General features: G+C 40.4%; 1 protein-coding gene across 3 annotated transcripts in view; it reads left to right on the forward strand.

Moving 5' to 3' along the window:
• The window catches only part of ITGB1BP1 (integrin beta 1 binding protein 1), a 7,199-nt gene extending 769 nt beyond the window's left edge, over window positions 1-6,430 (forward strand). Inside the window, exons 2-6 of one of the 3 annotated variants that reach the window (XM_010024245.1) lie at window positions 200-278; window positions 999-1,135; window positions 2,322-2,438; window positions 5,185-5,334; window positions 6,051-6,430. In XM_010024245.1, coding sequence (XP_010022547.1) covers window positions 200-278; window positions 999-1,135; window positions 2,322-2,438; window positions 5,185-5,334; window positions 6,051-6,122 — 555 coding nt within the window. In that variant the 3' untranslated portion in view covers window positions 6,123-6,430. The remainder of the gene's footprint in view (window positions 1-199; window positions 279-998; window positions 1,136-2,321; window positions 2,439-5,184; window positions 5,335-6,050) is intronic. The other 2 variants (XM_010024246.1, XM_010024247.1) reach the window with 2 other exon arrangements.
• The last annotated feature ends 5,533 nt before the right edge of the window (window positions 6,431-11,963 follow it).

The following is an 11,963-nucleotide window of genomic DNA, read 5'->3' on the forward strand; positions in this document are numbered from 1 at the left end:
GTCTGAATTACCTTAAGACAGAAAGATAAGTGCAGGGAAGAAATAGGTGTTGCTCTTTTTCTCCCCATTTTGCAGTGCTGCCTAAGTCACCAGCCCATGAACACTAGCTTATTTAAAAAGAAGAGTTGAGGCAGGTATCTTAACAGCGAATGTTGATATGTTCTCAGTCACTTTCTGATGATATTAATGTTTTTCTTAGTCTGTAGATTCCAGTCTTGGGGGACTTTCCAGGTCTAGTACTGTGGCTAGTCTAGATACAGACTCCACGAAAAGTTCAGGTATGTAATCAGAGTTTGAGCAGATATATATCAAGCAGGATTAATTTTATGTGTGTTTGCGTGAAAGAGTAGGGGAAAAGTTTAAAATATGCATTTTTAATAACTGTGAGTGAATCTGTTATCCTGTTGACTAATGTGTGCATAGCTCTAGGCTTTTAAAGTAGTATTAATGATTCATCTAGGATTAAGTCACTTTTTGAGGTAAAGTGTCTGAGTAAGAAAAACTTTTTTGCATTACTGGTCTGTTACACAGCATAAATGTGGTGTAACTTTTTGGAAGCTGTGTTTCCTGCTTTTAAAAGTTTACATTTAGATTAGAATAATGGAAATAAGATTTGATTTTACTGGTTCTTGCTCACCAGATGGCCTGGTTTCTTCCTAGCAGCTGGCACCACACCAGAGCACAGTGCATCACTGTTGGACAGAGCGATTAATTTAAAACAAATTATACTGAACATTAGAACCAGCTTCTATGTTTTCTGATTCAAGGTTGTTAACTCCAAATTGAATTCATATAAACAATGCTGTGTCATGGATCCATATGAAACTATTGCCTTTACTATGGGCCAGGACAGTTCATTAGAGGAGTTAATATCCTGTGGTAAGGATGAAAGTCTGCAAAAATCATGGAATTTACTAAGTTAGCCCTGTCAACACACCATTAGAATAATATTGCTGTTCTGTAATTCTTCAGAATTGCTTTGGTTTATTTTGTTGCAGGACAGAGCAATAGTAATTCTGACACGTGTGCAGAATTCAGAGTTAAATATGTTGGTGCCATTGAAAAACTGAAATATAATGAGAGCAAAAGTCTCGAAGGGCCACTGGACTTGATAAATTACATAGATGTTGCACAGGTAAGTGGGCTACAAAAGACAGTACCAACAGTGTGAGAACATCTTAAGCTCAGGTGTATTTCATTCATATTATCATGTGATATGACATCTTTCTTTGTAAATTTTAGACTTACTACAGTAAAGCAGCTTCACTTTAGAAAACATTAAGCTGTCAGTCTGTCTCAAAAGCTGCCACACTCAATTCCATTTTAGTGATTAACTGGAGAAGATGCACCCAGAGAGCTGTTCTGAAGATGCAGGCTCACAGCAAAGGCCCTTTCATGAGTCACTACTGAACAAGTATCCCAACTGGAAGTTGCTATACTGTCTTCAGCACTGTTAGGACTAGTATCCAGGAAAGAATTATCTCCTCCAGATGTCCTCAGTACTGTAGAAGTTTTCCTGTAGAGGAAAATGTCATTTCTGCTTACAATCACTTACGAACCTGTGACCAAAGAACCTGAATAGTATTTAGGTCATCCTTGCCAAACTGGGGTTGCTTGTACTTATTCTTGTACTCAAAGCTGTAACTGATTGTTCTCATTAGACAGCTCATCATTTATATCTTTAAAATCACAGAATATCTGTTTGTCTTGCAGCAACTTGACATTTCAAGTATCTGAATATATACTAAAACTATTTTTACAGCCAAATAACAATATTGCTGCCAGCGTGGAACATAGATCACCCAGCACAGCATAATAGAACATGCATTATTTTTCACCCCATCAGATTTGACCACAGGGCCAAAGTTCCCCCTGAGATGATAAACTCCTTTCCAGAATCATGGAATATTTAGAACAGAATAGAGCAGTTTCAGTTGGAAAGGACCCACAGTGATCATCTGGTCCAGCTGCCTGACCACCTCGGGGCTGACCAGAAGTTAAAGTATGTTGTTAAGGGCATTCTCCAAGTGCCTTTTATTTAAACACTGACTGGCTTGGGGCCTCGACCACTTCTCAAGGAAGCCTGTTCCACTGCTTGACCACTCTCTCCGTAAAGAAATGCTTCCTCATGCCAAGTCTGAAGCTCCCCTGAATATACTTCACACAGCGTTAAGAGATTGGATGAGTGAAGAGTGGCAGGCAGGCTCCACACAGCAGTATAGGAGCAGGGTTAGTGATGTTGATCCAGTGGACTAAAGGATACATAAACACATTTTCTGTTACGTATCTTCATTGTTCATGTTCTTCTGTCTGCACTAAAGGCTTTTGTTTGTTTCCCTCCAAAGCAAGATGGAAAGTTACCTTTTGTTCCAGGTGAAGAGGAGTTTATTATGGGAGTTTCCAAATACGGCATTAAAGTTTCAACATCTGATCAATATGTAAGTGATTCGCAACAAACTGTCTTTCTGGGGAGAGTTGAAAAGTGCTTCGATTTATTTCTGTGATAGGTGATCTGTGAGACCAAAATGCCACTTCTGGCTTTAGGCAAACAAACAGGCTGTCACAGCAGCACTGCATCATGTCAGTTCTCAGGGCTCTCTGGGTTTTCCTGATTGGACTGGTTAGATTTATGACAAAAATCCATTCCTTTTGAGATAGAACACCAGACAAAAGGCAAGCAAGGCTTTATGCATTATGGGCACATCTTCCTTTCTCTGTGACTGTCCTGCCATTCTCTCACATGGAAAAGTAGCATGACTGTGGTGTCCCAGACCATGGGTTCCTCAGCCCGTTAGGAATGCAACTCCTGTTGGTGTTAGTGTTTCAAAAATACCTGAGTTGTTTTCCTCTTTAAAGTTCCAGCCTTGCACTCCTAATCCAAGAGTGTGAATTCACTCCAGCATTAAAGCCTCATGATTCCACTTTATTGATCGAGCCAATTTTTTGTTTGCCTCGTTTCCTACGTGAGTTTATTTTCCTCTAGCACACTTCATGTAGCTTTTTTGCTAAAAATAAAAATCCGGTCTCTTCCCCAGGGCCTTCCAGTTGCCTCTGTGTAGCTTTGTATTGCAGCCATGTGGTTTCCTTCTGGTTGCCCTCAAGAGCCCTGGATACCATAAATACTTGGCCTTATGAAGTCATGACCCATCAACAACCCAGCAATGCCTGTTCATAAAGGCCTTGAGCATGAGGAGGGTGAATGGCATTGCTCAATAGCTGAAAACTCCAAAGAGAAGCAAAATGTTTCCTTTGGTCCTTTAAGAAAATAAAACACTTGTTTCTAATGCCTGGGAGGAAAAGTAGTAATTGTTACCCAAACTTTGAATTCTTTTGGGTTCTGTTTTTGCTGCCCTCCTAAATCCTTAAATCTCATCAAGAACATAGGTTATGCTATTATTTAAATTCCTTTTTACTCTGATAAAGATCACAAGTAATTTTAAAACTCTTATCCATCATTTTTCTGCAAGCATGCACAAGCTGATAAAGCCACCTGTGATTAAGCTAGCTTGCAATGGCATTTTATTGCATTGCATACTGTTCCCCAATTCTGGCTTTTTGCATCTGTGTCACTGTTAACATTTGATTTGTTCTTTAGAGTGTTAGTCCACTTAACTCTGAGTTCTAAGGTAGAAAGGTCTTCTCTGCCTTCATACAAGGAGTTCAGTCTTTTATGACTTTGGGGGAAAGGTGAGAGTTCTGTGATGTGTAGATGCCTTTGCAGGTGAATAGGCAGCTATTTATTTCAGATGCCAAAGAGAATTAACTGCAGGATACAACATTTTTCCTCATGGATTTCAGCCAGTGCTTGAGAAATTATTTCGTTAGTGACTGAGATACGTAGAGATACGTAATTCACAGATATATTCTCATTGTTTGGGGATGCAAACACTACTAGAAACCAAAGGCGAAGCATTTATTGAAGTCACACTGAGGCTTTGGCCGCCTTCGCATTCTGTTTGTGTGTATTTGTATATTATATATATGTATGCACATGTAGGGCACAGTTTGTCCATCCACCATCTAATTTCTCTATCAGCTGCAGATCCCCTCATAGCCAAACACTGGAAGGAGAGGAGAAAATGGATTTACAGGGGCCTTGTGTACTTCAAAGAATTTTGTCTTCCTCTGTTGGTGATAATCCACACACACAATTAGCTCTGTAGTAAGTTCCATGCAAGCAACTAAAAAGTTAGACTTAATTTGGAGGGAAAACTTGGCATCTTTAATATGGAGACTGGAGGGTTGCTCCAGTAAGGTCCATACTGGCTCCAGCTGTCCTCAGCATGGTATGAGAGTTGGTATGAATAACTGTGAGTGATTGCCAGGTGAACGTCAGGAACGGAGATGTTTTTCAGCAAGGTGATCATAGAAGCACTGATAGAGGGCTCTTCTCAAGGGTTTCATAGCAGGCATTAAGCTCAGTGTCCATTTTTACAGTGTCTGTATCAAAGCAGATGTTTCTTTAGGCCCTTCAGGTACTGATTGATAGGGACAAGGTGTTTGATGCCATCAACACAGAAAGAGCTGTCTTGAAGTTTAAGACCCTAGAGGTGGTTTGACTGGAATAAACCAAATGAGTATTACCAGTTGGGTAGGATGGTTTGAGAAGAAAGGCTTTGTGTGAGTTAGGTCTGCAGAGACCTTGCACATAAACCCATCGGTTTTTGGAATGGTCAAGATCAGAACTGTTGGGGCTGTGATGAAACTGCAGCTGTGCCAGAGAGATCTCCCAGACTAGATCTCTGCAAAAGCCAGGACCCATGCTGTGGCTCAGGCCACAGCAACTAACCTTGTCTCTGGTACCCTTGTCAGAACTAGGACAGGGGCTGGTCTGGAAAAGTAAAAAGTTGTTCTACATTCCCTCTGTGCCAGAGGTGCAGAGCACCCCGCTTGTCCTGCTCACAGAGGGTGAGTGAGGATAGGTGGAGAATGAATGTGTCCACATGAATGCAATTCTAAGATAGAAGCAAAAATTAAAGCTGAATTTGTGTTAAACCCCCACTTACTTATTTTAAATCTCAACGAAACTCTCAATTAAAAAGGTTGTAAGCTTACCAAGGAATGTTCTTCTCCTGTGAGTAAATCGAAAGTATTCTTTTGTAAGAGAGAGAATCAAACCAGGTGGAAAACTCAAATAGCCATTGCACTGTTCCAGAGTAACGTTTATTTGCCACGTGGTTTCAGGATGTGTTACATAGGCATGCTCTCTATTTAATTGTACGGATGGTCTGCTATGATGATGGTCTGGGAGCAGGAAAAAGTTTACTGGCTTTGAAGACAACAGATGCAGCCTCTGAAGAATGCAGCCTCTGGGTATATCAGTGCAATAGTTTGGTAAGACTTTATGTTTACAGTATTTAATTTAGGTATCATATTCTGATTGAGAAGGGAGCTTCTAAAACCCAAAGCCCTTGGTGAAGGCTTTTTAGCAGAAGTGGGATTGTTCAATTGAAAAAAAGCTCTGAATATGTCCTGGCTGAGTTGGGAGACTTTGCTGACTGCACTTGATTGGCTTAGAGGGAAAATACCTGCAGTCCCTAAAACTGTCAATGAAAGTACACGCCTGAGGACTATTGTAGCTGCTAAGGACATTTGTATTTTCAAGACAAAAACCTCTTCAGATGGGACTGAGCAGGGAGCAATCGAGTAACAAGTCTGGAAACAGAGCGTGCATTCATATTTGCAAGCCAAGGAAGTGATCCCTTCTTAAGATTAGGAGAATGCCTTCTCAAGATGCTATGGTATGACACACACCCTCACAGCACTGGGGGAACACACAAACTGACTTTGTGAATGGTAGTATGGTGCTATGATGAAAGCTAACTACTCTGACTAGTTTCAAAAGAGCTCATTTGAAACAGCTTCCCACATGTCATTGCAGACCACAGAAATCATATTGTGCTACTCCATTTTGCATGTCTCTGCCAAGAGAATGATAAAGGCCACATTCTGCTGTAAATGAGTTTTGAGATGTTGGGAAGTTCTTCAGCAAGTCCTAATGGGTGTGTTTGGGTGGGGCTGTTCTGGGTCTGTTTTGTTTTTTTTTTTAGGAACAAGCACAAGCTATTTGCAAAGTGTTATCTACAGCCTTTGATTCAGTTTTAATGTCGGAGAAGTCCTGATGTTCTTCAGCAGCACACAGTGGTGTAGCACAAGAGGCCTTTGTGTGGGGAGGAAGTGGGGCTCCTTCGTGACACCACAGAGTGGCTGCAGCTACACACAGTCCCAGAAAAGACTTGCTGTGCAAACAAGAGCCATGCAGCCTTGCACACGGTACCCTGTCATTCCCCAGCTATGACTTGAAGAAATCATTCCATCTTCAGTTGCCAGAACAAGACAGGATTTTTGTATTTAACATGATTCCCCCCCATAATGTTTTGTATATCAATGTCAATGTTGTAGAAATGTAAAATAAAACTGATACTTCTATCTCTTTGCCTGAAAAATGTTTTGTTAATGTAGACTTCAGTTCTGCTTAACCCAGATAGTAGAACAAAACAAGAGCAAAGTGATAACAAGTAGTCATTTGGTGCTTCAAACCTCTAATTTCACCTTGGGTCTGCTCCCTGCACAGTTCCTACATTCAGCTAAAATCCACAAAATGTAATTTTGCTGCACAAGTGCTGTTTGTATTTCCAATTCAACATAGCGAGAGGAACAGTATTTCCTAAGCAAAGCAGAGGAACAGAAGGGAAGTAGCCAAAGTGATTTTAAAAGTAGTTTTATTTTTCCAGACATTTGACTGGTTAACAAGAGTAAAATTTAATAATCATGCTCTAATTATAAATCACTGCATCCAGGACGTTGAAAATAAGAGTTGATTTTAGGTTATACAATATATACAGTTGCTCTGCAACTAAACGAAATAAAAACAACTGAATTGAATATTATACATCTCATAGCACTCTAAGCTGCATTTTAAGTGTCACTTGCTCCTTTTTAAACAGTTAACACAGCAACCTAATAGTCTGTCTATTAACAGATTTTTTCAATCATTATTTTAATCAGATTTGAAAAGTTGTATGAAATATGCCAAAATTTTGGACTTAGAATTCTTGATTTTATATTATAAATAGATATCTACAGGTTTTAGAATTTCTTTTTCCTCTGCCAGAGGAGCAAACTTTGAGAAACATGGAAAATCTAGGGATAAATTTTTGCTTAGCTGCTCTTTATTGGTCCTCCAGGTTTTATCTGTCCGCACTATTAGTGCTATTAAGTTCTAGTCTACAAGTTTCCTAGTTTCTAAGTGACCAGTGAACAAGGTGGTGACGTTTTGAAGTGTATTCCTCTTCTAGGAATATTCCTTTTCTTAGGAACTCCAGGAAAATTTGCATCATAAACTTGACAAGTTGTTACATATACTATAAGATTCTGTGTTAAAAATACTGTACATTAGGAGATCTGTGCAAAATAATATGCCCATTTACTCTCTAGACTCTATCAGGGATAGAAACATACAAAATAGTGTTGCAAACAATGTAGCAGGAAGTGGGTAAAACTGTAGTGCTAAACTATTCCTCTATCATTTTACTGGGAACTTTGAAAATACGGACTAATTTGCTTCAACTTGCAACAAAAATATCCTGAAACATTCCAGTTTGTTCCCCATTTACACTGCAGCAACAGCTCTTGGAAAGGGAAGTTATGCATATATGTGGCTGTACCCACACAAGTGGGAGGCTCTTGCCCAACTGTACCCTTCAGGAAAGGCGATACAAGGTAAGATCAGTGTTGCTCTTCCAGCACGAGCACAACGGGATTGTTCTCCAAACAAGCATGGATGGTGGTGGCCTACTCTCCACTCTGTTCAATATGAAATGGCCAATTTCAATACCATTTGCCAGAAATTCAAAGTTCTCTTGCTAAATCTAGAGATACAATATTCACAGAACACGATGGACCTAGACGCTGATTGTTCTTGTCCTATGCCACCAGTTGTCTCCTGTAGTGTAAGCAAAACCCGGCACAATTTCCAAGATAGAAACATCAAAGTGACGTTAGATGTGTGCTGGTGTTTCGTATTCCATCAGCTGACTGGGAACTCTCCATGGCCTAGCCCTGGTTCACAGATTAGTAAAACAAATTTAACAACAGTGTAGCTACCATATAGGTGGGTATATTATACAAATACAGAGTGAGTTAGCAAACTAGCATTGTTTGCAAGGTAGTGGCACACAAATTGTATAAAACCGAAGATAACGTAGTGTACTTGTGAGGTGTCCGATACCTTCCTGACCAAGGGTAATTACCTAAGTGTTCCACCAAATATGTTCCCTCTGTGAACACATTGCTGGATGAGTTAAGAAAATTCAAGAATTTAAAAACAAAGTCTCAACACTACAATGAGACAAGTGTAAGAAAAGCTCTGCAATCCATCATCAAGGTAAAGTACATTTCAGGAAGTGCAGTTTTCCTATCCTTGAGTTAATGTAGTAACTCATTAATATTGCCATAGTTTAATTAACCAGCAGTAGTCACATTAAATGACCAAAATGGATGTAACGTACATAACATTCAGAAAACAGGTTCTACTCACGTGCAGCATAGAAAAATGAAACCGTCTCAAGCTCACAAAATTAGAACTAGGAAGTTCAACGACTAACACAGAGTTCAGGTAACTTTAAGCAAATATCTACATCCATTCTGAAAGAAAGAAGTTTTCCTGTGGTAAACTGAAATACTTTTTCACTTTTACCTGGCTAAAGACACCCTATTGAAATAGTTTCTTCAGTAACTGTTGATATTCTGTATGACAGCCAGTATGGCAAGATGCTGAGTGAGTCCAATTTAGAACTACGCAGCAGCTTGCATGTTTTGGTTCCAACACTGCAAATGGTATTAAGAATTGGATAAATTCACCGCCCTGTTAGATGCACCATTTCTTTGACTGGGGAAGCAACGCTGAACTGTGGTGTTGTCATGTTAGAAAACAGAGAATAAAATTACAGTGAATTGATTGAAAAGAACATTCATTATGTTGTGATGCTCACACACTGATACGGATATTGATTCTTAAAGCTTTTCAGTTCACCTTGAAAAATACAGGAAGAGTTGTTTTTCTTAAAGTGTAAACTGCTCACGAGAGGTTTTCACATACAAAAAAGTTCTAAAAGTCCCAAAACAGACCGATGGCAATAAAAAAGTAAGCTACAGTACCTAGGACTTGGGCAGTGCTCTGGCAAGGTGTCTGCAGATAGGTAGATGAAATGAAATAGAGCAAAACTTGTTTCTGTGACTGCTGGAAATGAGAAATGTCTCCACTTATCAGTAGCAATTTAGTCAACAATAAAGTGCACAAATGATACAGGGAAAGCTCCTTTCCGACTGGGATCTCCATCAATATGACCAATCTGAAAGAGTCCAGATATTTTTCAAGTTAGTCTCAAAACAGCATTTTGGTACCACCAAGATGAATACCAGCGACCTTCCTGCCTGTAGCACGACAAGCCTCTCCCCTGCATCATTTCTGCTGTAGTGGTTTCTCTTTTGCAAACAGGAAAATTCAGTCTCAGAGGGTGCATTTGTTTTTCAGCTACAGACATTTCCCTTCCCCCAAATTCAAATCTTTTATCCAGTTCTTTGAAAGTAACACCTCTTAATGCAGTACCACTGCTGCATAGTTTGAATGCATTCTGTAATGCCTCACAACCCACAGTCTGCCTCTGTTAAGTTGCTTCTGCTTCCCCCTCTTAGCAATCACTGAAAGGTAAAAGGATGGACCAAGCTTCGACAGTTTTGTGGTTTACATTAATCTATTTGTGTTTACACAGCACTACTGTCAATTCAGATGCAATCTGAAGATCTATTCTTCGCTAGCTATCAGAGTAAGGCAAGTGTTTTCATGCATAACAATTTCCCAAGACTTTGCTTTAGCTGATGAGACTCTGCAATGTAAATAGTTGAGATGGTTTCCTGGCTCAAATAGACCATTTCACAATCTCAGTCAGCTGAAGAATTAGGACAGCACAAAGCTGTCTTTTAAGGCCCACCACACAGCATCCAAAGTAGTAGCAGATTCTTAAGTTGCTAACATCCTCCAAGAATTTCCTGAATCCCTTGTGTATTATAAACCCTACTAATACTAATCAGAATGTCTGAATAAGAAAAACTAAAAAACTTGTCTGAAGTTTGATTTGATTCTTTTTTCAACAGAGGAAATTTCTAGAATCAGGTTTCCATGGAATGAAACTTTTCTTGTTATGTGGAAACCCAGTGGGGAATCTTCTGAAATCAGTGTCAATCTCTAGATTTCATTTATTTCTTTCAAAGTGTGTTGACAGAATATGTAAAATACTCACCCACCACTCCTGGTCTTCTTCACCATCAACCACAATAATATCTCCCTCTGAAAAAGTTAGCTCATCTGGGTTATCTGCTACACAGTTGTAAATTGCTTTTACTCTTTTGGGTTTAGTTTTTGACTGAAATATAAAAATAAGCAAGTGTAAGTAATACAGCACGGAAGAGACACAATAGACTTGGAGCTGGTCCAAAGAGAGCCTCAGAACTGCTTCCAACCATTATTTTTGATAGGTTAGAGTTCAGCTACACATTTTATGCTGGGTGCTCATGCTTCAGGCTGAATTTGGCAGCATCCAAAGCCTTCTGGAACCACTGTACCACAATCATGGGCCAGGTTTCCCTCAGCAATCTTCCATTTTTGCTCATCCAAACCTGTCTTCAGAACTCTACACCACTGCAGTGAGTACAGTTTTTATTCAGAAGATGGGGTGATCAAGTGTTACACAGCAAGTGTAACAGCAGCTGCATTATCAGAAAGAAGCCAGAGCCATCTACCATTATGCCCCCTCTTAATTTGCTATTCCCATTGTACAAGCCCTACAACATGTTCTCTGCCTCTCTGAAGTGCTTTGCTTTGAGGATTGCAAGCCACAGGAGTGGTTTGGCAGGTCTTCCAACAGGAAAGTTTAGTAAGGACCTGCAATATTCCAGTACTGCAGTGAGACTCCAATCCTAGTTGTGTTCTGTTTTGCTCTGGTACCACAGCATCCACCATCCTAATCTCACACCTCTCCCAGTGCAACACTGCCTGCTGCTGCATTTGTTTTCAGCCTTCTCATTCTCTTTCAGACCAACAATAATGGTACCCACGCAGTGTTTCCACACAAGGAGCAAAGAGGCACAGGACCTGGAGGCAGTGAATTAGCTTTCTACCACAAGTCCACCCTTTTCCCCAGTTTGCCCAGCCATAGCCAGGAACAATCTCTCCTCTCTACCCTAAGAAGCCAGAGCAGAGCTTTAAGTGCTATGGGTGTTTGGAACAGAGGCTCCAGATGGGATAAGGAAAAGAAGGTCTCATCACCATCCTGGAGCCCTCCAGGGACTGGTCTGAGCCCCTAGTTAGGTCAGCCATGGAGCAGGACACTTGTAAGGGGAGAAGAGACTCCACTTAAGTCTACTTCTGTCCATCAGCAAAATACTCTGCTGTGGACAGTACAGCCCAACAGACTCCTAATGTGCCATTTTGCTAGAGCAGAGCACCATGCAGACAAACGGGTGCAAGACAAGATGGGGAAGGAGAGAGGTAGCCCCATCATTCCTCTCCTCTGTAAGCATCCATTTCCCTTTAGTATGAAACACCTGACCTGCCCAGACCAGGCATATCCTTCAGCTCTGTCTGTGGGGCACACCCCTGTGAGCAGGCAGCCTTGCACGGCATCACAGCAGTTCTGCCAGATGCTCCGTCTCCGTCAAGTTACAGTTTGAACAACCACCACCTTTTGGGTCAAGAGGGAAGAGCTTCACATCAGTACAACAGTGATATAATTACTAACTTCAAAGTGCAAGAATTACAGGTATTTCTTGCTCCTCAGAAGGCAAGGAAATTAAAATAGATCTCATTCCCAGAAGACTAAAATCTTCCAGGAAAGTTTCCCATGTATCTTCAATATGGTTTTAAAAATCTAAAATACACATTGGGGAAAAAAGGGAAGGGAAGG

Source organism: Nestor notabilis, unplaced genomic scaffold (genome assembly GCF_000696875.1).
Source record: "Nestor notabilis isolate BGI_N333 unplaced genomic scaffold, ASM69687v1 scaffold30021, whole genome shotgun sequence".
Classification (NCBI taxonomy): domain Eukaryota; kingdom Metazoa; phylum Chordata; class Aves; order Psittaciformes; family Psittacidae; genus Nestor; species Nestor notabilis.